We start from the raw sequence: 19,532 nt of genomic DNA, 5'->3' as shown, positions 1-19,532 counted from the left end.
CGAAGGCCATCCTCATCTTCATCCTGCCCATGCCCCATCCGCTTCTGCAAAACAGACACAAGAATTAAAACATCCAATGTAATGTCTCCTAACCCCTTAATCACCATAGCGGTTATTAACCGCTACCGTCATTAAGGGGTTAAGCCACCATCACCCATATACCCTCCCCCACTAACCCCCCCAACCACCCTCACCCACTACCCACAGGGGAGTCCTACCAAATACCCTTGGGGCCAATACCCCCTCCCCCAGCACATACAGTACAATAATGTGCCAAATAACTATTATCCACATAGGGATAATACATTATTTGGCCATTATTAAACACATTCAATACCGTAATAAAATAAAGAAAATTCTACTAACCTCATCAATAAGAAGGCTCCGTCGCCAGCATCATCCTTGGGGTCCGTTGCCAAAATAAGAAATAGCCAATACATCTCAATTACATTAACATACCAAGGAACCCCTTAATCACCTTTTCGGGTACTAACCTCAAAGGTAATTAAGGGGTGAAGCCATCCTGCAATGGCAACACCACTTATGCATAACATCCTCAATGAATTAAAAACCAATTTCCTACACAAATCTCAAGTAATCATTCAATCTGAAGCCTCAAATGCCACTTAAAACATTGCTTTTGTAGTGTATACATGTAGCATAACATGTAAACTACATGTACACGCTGCAAATCAATGTTAACAATACAGTAATCCAACTCAAATAGCCTGACATCACAAGAAGTATATTATGTCAGCAAATAAAGTCACCATCAATGAATTAACAGACATGAATTACATCCCTAAACAATTAAAATACCATCCATACCAATTACACAATTAACTATAGCTATCGTAACAGAGAACAACTTCAAAACATACAAAAAAGGACACCAACAATTACAATATACTATAGCAAGCCTTTCCATAACCTACAGTACAGCATAAAGCCCAAAACTTACATCTCTCTAATAATAAAATACATTTAACACACATCTATGCATAGCAGCATAGCCACAATCATTTACAATACAGAAAATCAAGCTTTAAAAACACTATCATTTCTTACCCTGTATGTATATATCTCTCTAGACATACATACATACATACATACAGTGGCAAGAAATGATATGCATAAGAAAAAATGAAGACATGAAAAAGCAACAAAAAACACAGTTACATTAAATACATTTCTTTATTTAACTTACCATTACTTGCCCCCACCGACTCCCGTTGATCAGCTTACTCACGAACCAATCCACGAACAGGAACCCATAAAATAAAAAACCATAAAATAATAAACATTAAAATAATAAAACACGAGGCTTCCGGTGACGTCACCAGGAATGGTCGGGTAGGCACTGAGCTCCGTGGACCCGCTGCATAACCTGTATTAAAGCAATACACACCACCCGATTTTCACCCCGTTTTTTTGGATCAAAACTAGGGGGAAGGTATCAAGAATGTCTGGGAAGGAAAGAAATCCACAAATCAAGGGGTTTCAAAGTACTTCTCACCACAGCAGAGGAGAATGGAAGAGCCGGCAGAAAAACAAGATGGCGGCGGGCCACGAGGCCCATCTGCTGCAACAAGTGCTCGGAAACACACTGAAGAGACCCCAACATCAGGGATGCCAGTAACCAGGGAATATATGGAGGAGCTGTTTGCCGAAATGCACACTAAGCTACACCAGTCCCTACAAATTGATCTAAAGGAGGCAGTGAGGGGCATCAGGGAGGAAATCTCTACCCTGACAAAGAGAACAACGGACACTGAGGCAAAGGTGGAGGACACCTGGACAAAACAAGTAGCTGCAGAAGAGGAAATAACACACCTAGGGGAGGAAATAGCAGCTTTAAAAGAAAATCAGGAGGAGCAAGAAAACAGGGACAGACGCCAGAATATACGCGTCAGAAATGTCCCTGAGACAATTGCCCCCTCTCAAGTTAAAGCATACATAATGGAACTATTTGCACTGATCTGTGGAGACATCCCAGAGAAAGACATGGAGATTGACAGGGCCCACCGAGCCCTGGGTCCTAAATCAGACGACCCCAAGAGAAGAAGGGACATTATTGTAAGGCTGCACAGCTACTCCTCAAAAGAAAGGATCCTTGCTGCCAGCCGAGGAAAGGAATCCTTCACCTTCCAAGAGGAAAGCATACAACTGTATAGTGACCTCTCAAGGCAAACAGTAATCCTGAGGGAAAAAGATGTGAAAAAGATGTGAAATATCGATGGGGGTTCCCCTTTAAGTTAACTGTAAATAAAGGAGGAAGGTTTTTCACTATACGATACCCCGAGGATATGTTGCCGTTTGCCCAGGCCTTGAGTCTGACCCCCCCTCCATCGTGGCTGGAAGTCCCCCCAGCCAGGGGTCGCAAAGAAGACAGAGGTGGACCAGCAAGAGCCTCTGAAAGGATCGTGGCCCTCCAGCAAAATGTGCCAAGAAATAAATAAAGTGGCGAATAAATAAACTTTCAACTTACCTGATTGATCCGGATTGTCCTGAGACCCTGAAACCACTGTGCCCCGAGCCCCAGACCTGAAAAAAAAAGTACCGCAGCTCCCCTGCGATTCCAACGCCCCTGAAGACGCCTGCCTTCTGACTGAACCACCAGGTTCCCGCGCCTGGCTCCCCCGCGCGAGAAGAAGGGACATCGCGAGAGTACCTGACTCCCCACTGATCGCCAAGGCCGATGGAGGCGACGGCAACCGGGAGGGCCATGGCCGCCCCGAAGAAGCTCAGAGGAGACGGTCCAGCGGAGGGATCTTTGCTGAATAGCTCCTGAGGCCAACTGGAACTGACCCCCGGACCCCCGTCAACCTCGGTAATGCGGTCCCAAATCTGCCGACTGGCCGGGGAAACCCCTAAACGGGTCGCCCGGCCGGACGGGAGAGGGTCCTACATACCACAGCCCCGACCTGAAGCAGCAGCCCACCTGGAGCAGAGACAACAGATGTCGGAGACCCTGAGGCGCAGGGCGACAAGTCCACTCTCCAGACAGTGATGAGCCCGAGGCGGCCGAGGGTTTGTGGGGACATTTAGGGGGGGGGGGGATTTCTCTGCTGGCGCTGAGTCCCTGGAAACGGTACAAGCGGGTCCCTTCGGCCCCCCCGGTCCCCTCCACCCCCCCGGTCCACTCCCCCCCCGGTCCACTCCCCCCCCCCGGTCCCCTCCTCCCCCGGTCTCCCCCCCATGGTCCAACTGTGTACATACTCCGATCCCCCCCCCCATCATAAAGGCACGCAAGCAGTAACCTCCCAATAGCAGAAGTGTACGAATCAATGCACAACACACTCGGAATAGCCCTCCTCCCAGTTCAGCTCCTATCCCCATCCATCCCTCTCTCCACCCCCCCCCCCCGGGCCCTTATTCCTCCTCCCCGGCCATGGAGGGGGGGAAGTTATTAAGGTGTTAAAGGGAAGCTGCAAACAAAAAAATAACACCACGAAAGGGAGCTCTATCTGGTGAACCCCCCTCCCTTGCCCCTCCCCTTCCCCCCCCTCCCCTTCCCCCCCTCCCTCCCCTTCCCCTCCCCTCCCCTCCCCCCCCCTCCCTCCCCATCCCCCCCTCCCTCCCCTTTCCCCCCTCCCCCACTTCCTACATCCCCTTCCCCTCCTCCCCCCCCTTCCTACATCCCCTTCCCCACCTTCCTACATCCCCTTCCCCACCTTCCTACATCCCCTTCCCCCCCCTTCCTACATCCCCTTCCCCCCCCCTACATCCCCTTCCCCCCCTACATCCCCTTCCCCCCTCCCTACATCCCCTTCCCCCCCTCCCTACATCCCCTTCCCCCCCTCCCTACATCCCCTTCCCCCCCTCCCTACACCCCCTTCCCCCCCCTCCCTACATCCCCTTCTCCCCCTCCCTACATCCCCTCCACCCCCACCCCCCTCCACCCCCCTACACCCCCCCCCTCCACCCCCACCCCCCTCCACCCCCCCCCCCTCCCCCCCACCCCCTCCCTCTCCCCCCCACCCCCACCCCCCTCCCCCTCCACCCCCACCCCCTCCCCCTCCACCCCCCTCCCCCTCAACCCCCTCCCCCTCCATCCCCTTCCCCCCCTCCCCCTCCATCCCCTTCCCTACATCCCCTCCATCCCCTTCCCCCTCCATCCCCTTCCCCCTGTCCTGCAGAATTTTTATGGAAAATGCTGAGACTCCCTGATTGGGAAACAAAAGAGAATCGCAATGGGATTTATGTAAGGTGAAAGTAAAAGTTAACTGTGTCTGTGTTTCTAGATAAGGCCCCATATGGTATGGTGGCCAGTTGTTCACACTTATAAAGCTAAGTGTTATGCAAAATGTTTACCCTGACAAATATCCGGTTTTTAAAAGCATATAAACTAACATGATGTGAACATAGGTCTGCCCTCCCCCCTCTTCCCCCTCCCCCCTCTCCCCTCCTCCCCCCCTCCCCCCTCTCCCCCCTCCCCATCTCCCCACCTCCCTCTTCTCCCTCCCTCCCCCCTCTCCCTCCCTCCCCCCTCTCCCTTCCTCCTCTCTCTCCCTTCCCCCATCCCTCCCCCCATCCCTCCCCCCTCCCCCCTGTCCCTCCCTCCCCCCTCTCCCTCCCTCCCCCCCTCCCCACTCTCCCTTCCCCCCTCCCCCTCTCCATCCCCCCCTCCCCCCCTCCACCCTCCCCCCCCTCTCCCCTCTCCCTCCCTTCCCCCTCTCCCTCCCTCCCCCCCTCCCCACTCTCCCTTCCCCCCTCCCCCTCTCCCCCCCTCCCCCCCTCCACCCTCCCCCCCTCTCCCCTCTCCCTCCCTCCCCCCTCTCCCTCCCTCCCCCCCTCCCCACTCTCCCCTCCCCCCGCCCCCCCGCCGCTCCCCCAACACCCCCCCTCCCCTCCGCCCCCCACCCCCGCCACCCCACCATCCCACCCACCCCGCCACGCCCCCTCCTCCTCCCACCCTCCTCCTGTTCTGCAGAATTTCAATGACAAATGTTGAGGCTCCCTGACTGGGAAACAAAAAAGAGAATCGCAATGTGTTTCCATGTAAGGTAAAAATTGAAATATAAATGATGTACGATACTGTTATATCAAAAGGGAAGGTTGCAAAGCTCTCAGCACCGCTGCTATCTACTATCTGAACAGTTATTCCCCTTCTGCTGATAGACTGTTATAGAATGCTAGATGATTGCCTCCCCCCGACCCACACAAATATGCACCCCTCCCCTCCCCCCCATTCCCCCCCCTCCACCCCCGCCCCCCCGTCACTCCCTCACCCTTCCTCCACCCCCCCTCCCCCTCCCACCAGGTCTTCCCCCCCCCTAAGTTATAAGTGTAATAAATAAGAGTGGGTCAAGCACAGTTTATGGTGAATGCATACACGCAATTGTACTACTGCAAGCCTCGTCCGGCGGATAAACCAGAGGAAACAAGCACTAATGTTCTAGGTTGTAACACAAGTTATCCAGCACTGTTAATTTCTGTCCCCTGATTGTATAACCCCCACGGGTTGAAGCGCTGATACCAAAAATGTTATGTGATAACCCCAACCCAACCTAAACAAATAGGCACCCCCCCTGTCCATTACCCCCCCCCCTCCACACCCTCCCTCCCTCCCCCCACGCCACCCTACGGAAGATACTTGAACCCCCAACTCGAGGCCCCAAACCAAAACCCTAAACTAGCACCCAATGGTGTAACTGACAAAAAATATGTAAGGATCCACGCCCTCCTGCCCAGCCTGAGAGGCGACAGACCCGGAACTACCTCCCACGGGCCTTAAGCCCAACAACCGGCTAGTAGACTACCGGTTTATATTTTTACTAGGCCACTCAGAAGCCTAGTTTCTTTTTTCTATCCTTTCCCAAAAAACCCTGCTGATGCTGTCCCAGCAGGAACCCCTCCTCCCTCTCCATCCCAGTCCCGGTCCTTCCCCGTCCTCCCGTCCTCCCCCTTGCCCCTGGGGGGACGACCCAGGTCCGGAAGCACGGCCCCACATCCTAAAGGAAGTACTCAGGCAGACCCTCGCTGTTGGGAAAAGCGAGGCCCTAAAAAACTTCGCTGATAAAAGCCCCTATGGCTAGCAAATCCGCAATCAAATTGGTCTCCCTTATGTAAAAGGCCTACAAAACAACAGAAAAAGACGATTAGCTCTTCAAGAAATGAAGAAGTCTGGCGGAGATATCATTTTCCTCCAGGAGACGCACTTTACATCCCAAGATCCACCCAAAACATTTCAAAATGCATTCCCCTTGGGGTTTTATTCCTCATTTAGCAGTAAAAAAAGGGGAGTAGCAATTCTAGTCCGGCAAGGAACCCCATTCAATTTAACAAAAACAGTCATAGATCCAGAGGGTAGATTTTTGGTGGTGTATGGTACACTCTCGGGCACGGAAATCGCTCTAGTCAACCTATATGCCCCGAATGAAAACCAGACAGTATTTCTGAAAAAAGTGTTAGAGGATCTGGACCCAAAATACTTGTCATCAGTGATAGTGGGAGGAGACCTGAACATGGTCCTTAACCTATTAGAAGATAAATCACTCATCCCAGGCCGACCACACCCACCCCAATCCTTAAGTAAGGGGAAGAGATTCAGAGAGATACTAAAGGAATTTTCCTTAATGGATATATGGAGAACCCAGCATCAGGGCCAAAGAGATTATATGTTCTTCTCGGCACCTCACCAGACCTATTCGCGCATTGATTACTTCCTTGGATCCAGGAACATTTTAGAGGCCTCCGCAGGCTCTGACATAGGCCCAACAACCTGGTCAGACCATGCGCCAGTCACCTTAACTCTATCGGTCCCCTTTGTAAAAACATTTTCCTACAATTGGAAGTTGAATGACACACTATTAAATTGTCCAGAGGTAGAGAGGAAGATCAAAAAGGCCCTTTAGGAGTACTTCACTAACAACTATGGCACGGTCTCATCACCTGCTATACTATGGGAATCTCATAAAGCAGCAATCAGAGGTGATTTTATCTCGATTGCCTCCCATAAGAAAAAAACTAAGGCAAAAATAATAAAAGATCTAACAGAGAAAATAACCAATTTGGAACAACAACATAAAATTAATCCCTCAAAAAGAATATATAAAGCACTGACCTCCACTAGAAATGAATTAAAAAACATCCAGCTAAAAAGTGTGGAAAAGCCCTCAAATTGACAAATCAGAGATATTACGACAAGGGGAACAAGGCCGATAGATTGCTAGCTTCTAAGCTAAGAGGTGTACAAAAGAGATCCCAGATCACGGCGATAAGAAGCAGGTCTGGGGAGGTGCTATACAATGAGAAGAAAATAGCGGACGAATTCACTAAATTCTATACTAAACTTTACAATTTGAAGACTCAAAAGGGGGCCTCAGAGTCAGCAAAGTCGGAAGCAATCTTAAGCTACCTGGCTGACTGTGATCTCCCCAAGTTGACGGAGGAAGAAAATTCCCACCTCAACTCCAAAATCACTAAAGAAGAACTGATATCCGCAGTAAAGGTCTCTAAAATATCCAAAGCACCAGGCCCAGACGGCTTCTCCAATACCTATTACAAAAGGTTTCTCCCAGTCTTGACCCCACACTTGTTGAGCCTGTTCAATTCATTCCTGGAAGGGAACCCTATCCCCTCATCAATGTCCCTAGCTAATCTGGCCATTATCCACAAAGAAGGGAGAGACCCAACACAGTGCGGAAGCTACAGGCCCATCTCACTTCTAAACAACGACCTGAAACTTTACAGTAAAATCTTGGCGAATCGGCTGAACCCCATTCTGCCAAGACTAATAAACACTGACCAGGTAGGGTTTGTCCTAGGGCGTCAAGCCTCAGACAACACCAGAAAGATCTTTGACATTATTGAACACGTCCACCTCACCAACTCCAAGGCAATGTTACTAAGTTTAGATGCAGAGAAGGCATTTGATAGAATCGATTGGCTTTTCCTTACCAAAACGTTGGAGAAATTCGGCTTTAAAGACACATACTTAGAAGGAGTAAAGGCGCTGTACCAGAATCCGTCAGCAATAGTAAAACTGCCAGGAGGAAATTCTGAGAGATTCCAAATACGAAATGGTACAAGACAGGGTTGCCCCTTGTCCCCCCTCCTCTTTGCTCTCACCATAGAACCTTTGGCGGCTAAAATTCAAAGTAACATAAATATCCAGGGCATAACGATTGGAAAAACAAATTACAAAATATCCCTGTTCGCCGATGATATCATCCTAACGCTAACCAAGCCCCAGACCTCCCTTCCCAACCTTCAAAAGGAGCTTGAGGACTTTGGGGGCATATCAGGATACAAAATTAATAGTGATAAATCGGAGGCCCTAAATCTCAGCCTAACAGAGCCAGAAGTGAAATTAATTAAAATAAACTTTGCATATAAATGGAGCCCCTCATACATCAAATACCTGGGAGTGAATGTATCGAAGGACTACCAGTCACTATATCAATGTAACTACCCAGCTCTCTTTGACAAAATCAAAAAGGATTTGAGCAAATGGGAAGATTACCAGATATCGTGGATCGGAAGGATGATTTCTCTAAAAATGAATATACTCCCAAGACTACTATATTTTTTTCAAACCCTCCCGGTCCATGTCCCCGGCTCAGAGCTCAAAAACATCCAAAACAAGATGTTCCATTTTATTTGGCAAGGCAAAAGACCCAGAGTAGCCCGCTCAGTTCTACTGTCACCACGGGGGAGAGGGGGCATGGAAGTCCCAGACATCCAAAAATACTATCAGGCCGCCCAACTAAAGCAAGCGGTACTATGGAACACAGACCCAGCCCAAAGACGCTGGCTCCAAATAGAAACATTCTACTCTAAAATGCCTTCCCTGCCAGCATGCCTATGGAGTATGGAAAGAGAAGACATGCCACCGTGAAAATTTAAATTAAAAACGGCAAGACACACTTGGGAAGTCTGGCTAAAAACTAAACTCAAATATAAACTCACCTCTACGGGGTCACAACTTACTCCAATATTTGATAACCCTAAATTCCCCCCGGGGTGTGCGTCAAAACAGTTCAACCAACTAAAGTCAAAAGGAATAAAGACATTGATGGACATAATGTGTCTAGGAAGTCTCCTAAGCTACCGGGACCTAAAAGCAAAATATAAGATCCCGAATTTGGATGCGTTTAAGTACCTCCAAATTAGACACTTCGCCCAAAAGGTATCTCCAAACCCGGAATTCCCCTTTCCCACTAGATTCGAGAGATTATGCAAGCCCGATTCAGACCAAAGGGGACTAATCTCCAAGATCTACTCGGAAATGGAAACAAGGGAGGGACCTCCTCAGCATGATTACATGCTTAAATGGGCCGCTGACCTGAATATAACTATTGAGGAGGAAGACTGGGAAGAAATCTGGGGAGCGGCCACAGAGACATCCATCTGCACCACCACAAAGGAAAATATTTAAAAGGTACTCTTCTACTGGTACCTTACGCCAGCGAGACTAAAACAAATCTACCCTCTGGCATCGGATCTGTGCTGGAGAGGCTGTGGTCAAAGGGGGGACATGGTCCATATATGGTGGACATGTCCAGAAATTAAGAAATACTGGACTACGGTCCAAAATTTAATAAAAGAGGTCACAGACCTCGAGTTACCCATTGAGCCGCTGACCTACCTACTGGCCAGACCAACTGAGGAAATTGGTCGTCCAACTAGGAAATTGATCTCCTTTATTCTCACAGCGGCAAGATGTGAAATAGCGTCTTCCTGGAAGAAGGTAGCCCCCCCTACTAAGGGAATGATAAAAAAAAGACTCAACGAAGTGATGCTTATGGAAAAGCTTACGGCCTACCTAAAGCAAAAAGCTAATTCATTCGAAAGAGTGTGGGAACCGTGGCTGTCACTATAGGACGGGGGTCCCCCCCGGGTCAAAACAGGACCCCCCCATGGAGATCTAGCAGCCCTAATAACTGGGACGCAGGACGCCCAGAAGAAGGAATACTCCCCCCCCTCCTCTCCCCTCCCTCCCTGTTCCTCCTCCCCACCCCCCATACAGGTTCCCCCTCTCCCTTTCCCTTTCCCCCACTTCGGTACTATACCAAGCTTCCCCCTCTTGGGAAGTGCTCCTTATGGGCAAGCTGCCTTGCCTCTCCCCCTACAAAAATTGAAAATGGCGTCATGTATTGGGATGAAAAATGTTGTCATTTGTATTCATGTAACTGTGTACCTACCCAATAAAAAAAGTTTGGAAAAAAAAATAAAATAATAAAACACGACAATCCAGGGGTCTTCTAGTTGTAATCCATCTTCATCTGTATTCTTCTACCTTCTTCCGGGGTCTTCTTCCCGTCTGCTGCCACGCCCTGGTCTTCTTTCTTCAGAGGAGGTCCTTCCTCCTCGGCGTCTGGCTTCAAAATGAGACGACATAGGCTTTTAAAGGCCTATGACGTCACATTTTCGTCATATGGTTCCCACGGCCCTGATTGGGCCGTGAAAACCATGTGTTTTGGCCGATGTAAAAAAAAATGATGACGTCACTTAAAGGCAATGACAGCACAGCCAATCAGAATGGCTTTGCTGCAATTGCCTTTAAGATGACGTCATGAAAAGACACATGGCCGGCCTCACATGGTACGGCAGCCAATCAGAGCGTGGGAAGTCTATCCCTACTCTGATTGGTTCAAGTACCATGTGACAGAGGCTTGGGGGAGAAACATGTGACATCATTGAAAGCCAAAACACATGGTTTTCACGGCCCAATCAGGGCCGTGGGAACCAAATGACGAAAATGTGACGTCATAGGCCTTTAAAAGCCTATGTCATCTCATTTTGAAGCCAGACGCCGAGGAGGAAGGACCTCCTCTGAAGAAAGAAGAACAGGGCGTGGCAGCAGACGGGAAGAAGACCCCGGAAGAAGGTAGAAGAATACAGATGAAGATGGATTACAACTAGAAGACCCCTGGATTGTCATGTTTTATTATTTTAATGTTTATTATTTTATGGTTTTTTATTTTATGGGTTCCTGTTCGTGGATTGGTTCGTGAGTAAGCTGATCAACGGGAGTCGGTGGGAGCAAGTAATGGTAAGTTAAATAAAGAAATGTATTTAATGTAACTGTGTTTTTTGTTGCTTTTTCATGTCTTCATTTTTTTTTATGCATATCATTTCTTGCCACTGTATGTATGTATGTATGTATGTCTAGAGAGATATATACATACATGGTAAGAAATGATAGTGTTTTTAAAGCTTGATTTTCTGTATTGTAAATGATTGTGGCTATGCTGCTATGCATAGATGTGTGTTAAATGTATTTTATTATTAGAGAGATGTAAGTTTTGGGCTTTACGCTGTACTGTAGGTTATGGAAAGGCTTGCTATAGTATATTGTAATTGTTGGTGTCCTTTTTTGTATGTTTTGAAGTTGTTCTCTGTTACGATAGCTATAGTTAATTGTGTAATTGGTATGGATGGTATTTTAATTGTTTAGGGATGTAATTCATGTCTGTTAATTCATTGATGGTGACTTTATTTGCTGACATAATATACTTCTTGTGATGTCAGGCTATTTGAGTTGGATTACTGTATTGTTAACATTGATTTGCAGCGTGTACATGTAGTTTACATGTTATGCTACATGTATACACTGTAAAAGCAATGTTTTAAGTGGCATTTGAGGCTTCAGATTGAATGATTACTTGAGATTTGTGTAGGAAATTGTTTTTTAATTCATTGAGGATGTTATGCATAAGTGTGTTGCAATTGCAGGATGGCTTCACCCCTTAATTACCTTTGAGGTTAGTACCCGAAAAGGTGATTAAGGGGTTCCTTGGTATGTTAATGTAATTGAGATGTATTGGCTATTTCTTATTTTGGCAACGGACCCCAAGGATATTACGGTATTGAATGTGTTTAATAATGGCCAAATAATGTATTATCCCTATGTGGATAATAGTTATTTGGCACATTATTGTACTGTATGTGCTGGGGGAGGGGGTATTGGCCCCAAGGGTATTTGGTAGGACTCCCCTGTTGGTAGTGGGTGAGGGTGGTTGGGGGGGTTAGTGGGGGAGGGTATGTGGGTGATGGTGGCTTAACCCCTTAATGACTGTAGCGGTAAATAACCGCTATGGTGATTAAGGGGTTAGGAGACATTACATTGGATGTTTTAATTCTTGTGTCTGTTTTGCAGAAGCGGATGGGGCATGGGCAGGATGAAGATGAGGATGGCCTTCATCGTGCCAGCCGCACATTGGTGAGTGCTATATGTATTTAATGTCTTTATTGTTGTGTATGTATTTTAAATGGACAACTGCACTATTATCCATTTGTGGATAATAGTCATTGTGCCCATTACTATACTGTATGTTAGGGGGGTATAGGTGTTGTTGGGGTCATTTATATATATATATATATTTATATATATATATAAATATAAATATATATATATATATATATTTATTTAGTTAGTGTGTTGCTGGTGTGTGTATTTTTTATTATTGTGGGTAGTGGGGGTGGGTGAAGGGGGTATTAGCCCCAACGGTGTTTGTTTAGGGCTTGCGTGTGGGTAGCGGGAGGCCTTAACCCCTTCATGACCGTAGCGGTATTAACCGCTACGGTCGTGAAGGGGTTAAGTGCACCCGAAACCCCCCCCGCAAGCCCTAAACAAACAACAAGGGCCAAATACCCCCTTCACCCACCCCCGCTACCCACAATAAACCTGGCACGGCTCTTTAACCCCTTCATTGCCTTAGCGTTTAACCGCTAAGGTAATGAAGTGGGCTTTAAATGCATTTTTTCTGCCTCGGATGCATGCCGGGGGGGTCCGGTGCTGATATTAATGGTATCAGCTCCGGAGACCCCCGGCATCAATCCCAGCCAGGAAAAAGGCCTGAATTTTTTCTAAGTGCCGATGCGCCACTCATCCGCTGCCTCTGAGCAGCAACTTGCCATCTTTTTCTTGCGTGGCTGATCCGCCAGCGAAACGGTATTCTCGGCAGGCGAATAGCTCCGCTTAGCTACTCGCCTCTACTATAATACAGGGTGGTTGAAAAAGTTGGATTTTTTGGCGAAAAGTGCCTTCTCGCCCCGCCACCGGCGAGAAAAAAAAAACCGCCAGCAAAACTGGCGTTTTTTTTTAATCTCGCCACTTTCTGGCCCCTTTCTGAATACGGATAGGCTTTTTTGGCGGAAAAGTGTCGAGAAGTGCCTTTTCTCCGCTTACTGCATGAACCTACTGTTACCGGGTGTGGTGCTTTACCTGTTAGGCTCACAGGAGGGCTGAGCTTCCGCCACGGGGAACCTGGGGCAAGTATATCTTGGGTCTGATGACGGATGAACACAGGAACTACCGTCCGGGGCGATCCCACCCGGATGGCCTCTGCAGCGGTAGCGGAGGTATGAGCCCAAACCTCTGGATGGATGCGCAGCGTCCGCTGAGTCCCTAACTAACACTAATAGTAAGGGTGATTCACGCCACCACTATAGGCGTCCCTGCAGCACAGCAACCTAAGGTGACTTAAGGGATTCTCCTATGGGCCTGCGGGGAAGAAATGTCCTATGCAGGCGGGTCTCTGACCCCCTGCACCCACACTACCTCTCCCTTCACCTCCCGGATCCCCTCTCACTAACTTCTCCCTGTTACTCTGCACACAACCTGGTACCTGCAGCTAACGTGCTGCACCAACACACAATGCCTTCTTGTCAGCCCTCACAGCACTGACAGCTGTGACCTGACAAGACTGCACACCACACGCACCTAAGGGCAGAGTCCCTAACCTAGGGGCCGTCCCTCATTACTTACCCACTAACCTGGTGGGGAGTTGGGGCCTGTCTGGGACGTGGGGAATCTTACCTGGTGTAGGAGCCACTTGCTCACTACACCCTTCCTTCCCCTTCTTGCTCCCAGCTCCAACTGCCGTTGCTCTAAGCCCGCGAAATGTATCAATCTGTCTCCAGAGCAATCTTTCAGCCCTATTGGCTCCCTGGCGTCATGTTGGGCGCTGCTGAGGCTCATGGGACTTGTAGTCCCTTCCATGAGCCTTCCCTGGTAGGCTAGCGTTCGAGCGCTTATCACTGTGCATGCGCAACCCCCCAATGGCCGCTGCAACTCCCTAATCTGTACCACACATGCGCGATCACGCCGCATGAGCGCGCACCCGCAATGGCGGCCCCCGCTAGCCGGGTACGCCGCCGAGCCTCCCAAGGCTTGCAACACTCCCTGCACTGGCCCCCACCCTCGCGTTGTGCCGGCGGGTCCGTCGCTGCCTCCGGCGGCACCCGCGACCGCTCGGCACTTCGTGAGGGGGGTCTCTGGGACATGGAGGGCACCGGGGCTACATACTGTAAGCATTAATTCATAGAAATCTACCTTAATCAGCACCAGAAATGTGACAGGCCCGCGCATGTCTAGCTACGCCACTGATAAATGGTAACTTTTGCAAAGGCTGTTACATACTGAAAAGGACATTTGGTCGCTGCTGTGTCCGCTGGCGTTTGGCAGCAGAGGGACTTTACACCACAGGCTCTGTGCTGCTGAGTGCTCAGCCGCCAGCTGCTTTCCCTAATACGGTAAATTAATTTAAGGGGTTTTATCGGTTAGGGTAGGGGATTAAGGATAGGGGTTTTAGGGTAGGGGTTAGGTTTTTAGGGTAGGGGGTTTAGGGTAGGGGGTCTAGTAAAAGGGGCTTAGGGTAAGGGTTTAGGGTAAGGATTTTAGGGCAAGGGGTTAATGTTTTTAGCTTAGGGGTAGCGTTAGCATTAGGAGTTAAGATTAGGAGGTTTTAGGGTAAGAGGTAAGGTTAGGGGCTTACCTTGGTGGTGAAGCGACCAGCAGGGAGATGTGCCGACAGTGAGGTAGATGGTGGCTGAACACCAGAGAAGATTTGGTCGCAGCAAAACAGCCACGACCAAATGTCCTAGACCGGTTACATACTGTATGGATCAATATGTTTATTTTAAAATCTTATTAGGAATTTTCTCTGTAGGATTTGTGTCCAAAGACTGAGAAACTCGCATAAAAAGATGGAAGTGAACACAGAAAACACCCTTGCTTGAGCTTTATCACAATAATAATTATGATGTAGTAGGAGGCGCACACTTTCTCAAGGCTAAGAATACGGCTAAGGCTAATTTGAGAAAGTGTAATACCTATGGTATGTGAAACGTACGTCGGCTGCTGCTGATGACGTCAGTAAGAAGAGCGCCTTCTGATATCGTGCATGAACACACCATGTGTTTCTTCCTGCTGATGACGTCAGTAAGAAGAGCGCCTTCTGATATGGTGCATGAACACACCATGCGTTTCTTCCTGCTGAAGAACGCATTATGGCGCTTTTCTTTAAAAAAAACCCTGATATACAGGCATACCCCGCATTAACGTACGCAATGGTATCGGAGCATGTATGTAAAGTGAAAATGTACTTAAAGTGAAGCACTACCTTTTCCCCACTTATCGATGCATGTACTGTACTGAAATCGTCATATACGGGCATAACTGATGTAAATAACGCACTTGTAACAGGCTCTATAGTCTCTCCACTTGCGCACTGCTTCGGTACAGGTAGGGAGCCAGTATTGCTGTTCAGGACGTGCTGACAGGCGCATGCGTGAGCTGCCGTTTTCCTATTGAGCGATATGTACTTACTCGCGAGTGTACTTAAAGTGAGTGTCCTTAAACCAGGGTATGCCTGTACTCAGTTGATTTGAATCATCCTCATAGAAGAAGCAGCGTGTCGCTCTTAAAACTCATAAATACTGTACCTAGCAGTTTTACTGTTTGAATCATCCTCAAAGAAATTATGGAGACATTAGTTTATTGCCTTCTTTAAAAAGAAAAGGAAAAAAAAGGAGGTGGGGGGAAGATTACTTCTGAGTAGATAGAGGCTTTCCTTAATGTGAATTCAAGCACCAAGCATAACATAGCCCTTGCTTTCCCACTGAAACACAGTTTCTGAATATTTACCTACACTAAAAGCTGACTCAGCAGCAAGCCAATAGTTATTGTTCATTGGAACACTTACAGGCACCACTTTTCTGCAGTAAATCTAAAACTGTTCCCAATAAATTAAGGGATTACAGCTTCCTTGGTCAATCTGTGATGAATGGCTACCTCACAATTGCTACATACAAATGACTAGTTATTCCTACCACACTATCTTATTGTGGCTAGAGTAACTAATAACTGTTAGACTATTGCTGATTTTGTCTATCCAGACAATTACCTAGAAAAACCTACATGTCATTAAAAGTAGAAATTGGTTACTATACAGCTATTACATTATAGAGCAGGAGTGCGCAAACTTCTGATGCTGCGCCCCCCTGCATCCACTCTCCCCGTGATCGCGACCCCCTTACCTGTCTATCGGCGTCAGCAGGGTCATGTGACATGATGTCACGTGGCATGTTGCCATGGCAACAGGCGGCAACACGGAGTCATGTGACATCACATGACCCCGCTGCGTCATTTGACGCCGCGTTGCCATGTCAAAGCATCATCTCAAGCCGGCTGAACCTCGGTAAGTTCAGTTGCAGAGGCCTCACGCGATCCCCCGGCATTTAATTTAAATTCCTTGGGGAAGAGTGCGGGACCTCTGCAACAGCCCATGCCCGCCCCCAAAAAATCTTGCACCCCCCGTGGGGGGCATGCCCCCCCCCCCCAGTTTGCGCACCCCTGAAATAGAGGACTAGATAGAATAGATTATCTCTTATTTCTCCTCCACATATATTTTTGCTGAGGCTCCTTTTAAGTTTTATCTCACCTCTGCATCATTATTTGCAACATTATTTTATTATTATCAATCAAAGTAAAGTTTTAAGTGTTTCATCATACATTACTGGTACAAATTAGTTTATGCCAATCCGTAAGGATTTCTTTTAATTGCTATTTATAAAAGATGGAAGTAGCCTATTACAAGTGTAGCAGACGTTATTGTTCTCTCTAGCGCATTTCAGCTTGACCACAGCCCGCCAGTTGGAGCAGCAGCAATTTACAAGCATTATCCGCATGCAAATAGGTGGGGGGCTTTTGGGTTGATGTCATTGTACCAGCAGGTGTGGGTTCAATAACACATCTGCTACTTCTGTAATTTTCTCGCAAAGAAATAAAAAAAAAATACTAACTGTGCCTGGTACTCTGTAGAGATAGGCAAATGTGTACAAATTTAATTTCACATTTTTTTTAGCCAAATTCAAATATTGTTGAAACTGCCATAGTTTTCCCTTGACACGAACGTTTATACATTCGATCCGTCCAGAATTTCCAGACCGTGAAATATGGGTTTTGCAGTAGAGATGGGGAGGGGGAAAAAAGAGAGGACGAGGGGGTAAAGAGAGGGGGGAGGAACAGGAGGGGGAGGGGAAGAGAGGGGAGGAGGGGGGAAGAGAGGGGGAGAGGAAGGAGAAAAGGGGGGTGAGGGGGAGAAAATAGGGGCCCAAGTGCTATATATATCCCCTGAAAACAACATTTATACAATACTTGGAGAGTCACCTGTTTTGAGATATACCGGGAATATATGCTAATAGGAGTCATTACAATATACTTTGCATATCCTATATGCATATATATCAGGTGTGCTCTTTTTAACACAGGTGTGTCCGTCCATCCTTCTGACCGTCCCCCCCTTGGCCCACCGACCTCTATTCCCCTTACCTCAGAACTCAATTTATATAGCTTGGACGTTTTATTTTAGCATTTTATAATTTTCTAAAATGTATAAATAAAGATTGGTATAGTGAACTGGAGCAGAGTATTGTCATGATGGATCTCTCCCACTGAACGTATTTATGTATATTTGAAGTGAAACAATAGGGAACCCTTAAAAAGTATAATATGATTAACATAAAAAATCATTATTTTAATTATTTATTGTAATGCTAAAGTATTTCCTAAATTAAGTAATTCATTAAAAAACATTTTTAAAACAATAGGACATTTACTTACCAATGGCTGCAGTACACCCGTCACTGAAAGAAATATCATCAATGGCAATGGTTTCGGAGAGTTTTCTGGACCCAAATATTATTCCTTCAATGACGATCTGTACAAATATTTAACAGAGAAAAAGAGATCATTACATTTTCAATTTGACTTTATTTTCACAACCTGATGCAGTATTAGGCTGCGCTCATAGTGACGGCGACAGCGACGTGACGTTGCGGCAAAACAAATGCATTGCCGCCGTCGTGTGCGCTTATAGTAAGCGCGACGGCGCAACGGATTGGTCGCCGTCGCCGGCACTATAAGCGTAGCCTAACATTCAAAATCCTATGTGTTTTTATATTTTATTTAAATAAATCAGTTGTTTTATATTGGATAATAATTACAGAATTGTTCTAATTTTTCCCCACACTTTTGCACTTTTTAATAAGTTTTAATGTATTAAGCTTCCTTGGGTTGCTCTACCAACCATTTAGGAACTCACAGCATTTCCTCTTTAGAAATATGCAGCCATATTGGGTACCCTGTGAAGCAGGATATTCGCTGATCCATCACAGGAGAACAGATTGATCTGCAGCATAGAATATTACATTGCCTTAAAGGCAAGGAACTTCTGCATTTGTTTAAAAAATATATGTATTTAAAGCCACAGATTCACTGTGCTCAAACAAGTTAATTGAGTACTTTGAACTATTTTTTTTGTTCTCTATATATAAACGCAAGTAGCACAATAATATGCAAAGGTGGATTGCTCCTTTTCCAGTGACAGTTTTAGGGTTTCTTTACCATTAGTCAAAACACTAGAAAGAAAATAAATCCCTATATTTAGCACTTAACACCCTTTCACCAGGTATGTCAAATAAAGCACTTAGAACTGAACTTTTTATGGTTGTAGTAAAATATACTGTAATGTGATAATAGGGACACAGTGATTACGACAGTACAAGCTAATATATAGAAGCAGCAAAAAAGTAGAGGCGAAGGGAAATAGGAGACAATCTACTGCCCTCTATAGTAAAGTGGCTAAATGATAAGAAACTGTTAGCATATACAGTATGAACCTTAAAGCTGCAGTTCAGTCAATATCCTGCATGTGTGTTTTTTTTAATAAATCAGTTCTGTAGTAAGAAAAAATACTTTTAGCATTTTCTGTTTTTAAAAAATCAACTTTGAAAGACCAATTTTCTTGTATTCTATTTTAACAGCCATTTGCTAAGGCACTGCCCCTTCATGTCCTGTCACAAGCCCTGCACACCCCTTTGTCAGCCCTGCCCTCCCTCTAGCACATGTCAGTGCAATAGTGCTCATGAATATTCATGAGCTTCCACTGACTGACAAGCAGAATATAAACAAATCCCAGCTTTTAATATGTCACCAAATTTCGACCTATCAATACATGGAGAACGAATTGACTGGCAGCTATACTGTTCTATAGGTAATTAGAGATTGCACACATGAAACTATTGAAGTAAAAAAATAAATGTAAAAAAAAAATTAAAAAAAAGACTGAACTGCAGCTTTAAACCCCACTAGTAGTCTGGATGAGCAGAGTTGGCTTCACTATGTCAGGTTTTAGTTACTGTTGCTAGAATAAAACAGTGTTGTAAAAGTAACTTTTTACTGTTATATTCAATAGGCAGTTTTTAGTCAACCACTTTAGAGATTGGTATAGGAATCTCCA

At 46.6% G+C, this 19,532-nt stretch overlaps 1 protein-coding gene across 1 annotated transcript in view; it reads right to left on the bottom strand.

Annotated features, from left to right (window-relative positions):
* MALRD1 (MAM and LDL receptor class A domain containing 1) overlaps window positions 1-19,532 on the bottom strand; it is a 662,703-nt gene that overhangs the window by 539,311 nt on the left and 103,860 nt on the right. The window contains exon 5 of the mRNA XM_075588643.1: window positions 17,855-17,951. Within this exon, the coding sequence (XP_075444758.1) occupies window positions 17,855-17,951 (97 nt within the window). The remainder of the gene's footprint in view (window positions 1-17,854; window positions 17,952-19,532) is intronic.

This window comes from Ascaphus truei, chromosome 2 (assembly GCF_040206685.1).
Source record: "Ascaphus truei isolate aAscTru1 chromosome 2, aAscTru1.hap1, whole genome shotgun sequence".
NCBI classification, from domain to species: Eukaryota; Metazoa; Chordata; class Amphibia; order Anura; family Ascaphidae; genus Ascaphus; species Ascaphus truei.
Note: the sequence above shows the minus strand (reverse complement) of the source record. Positions and strands in the feature narration are given on the sequence as shown.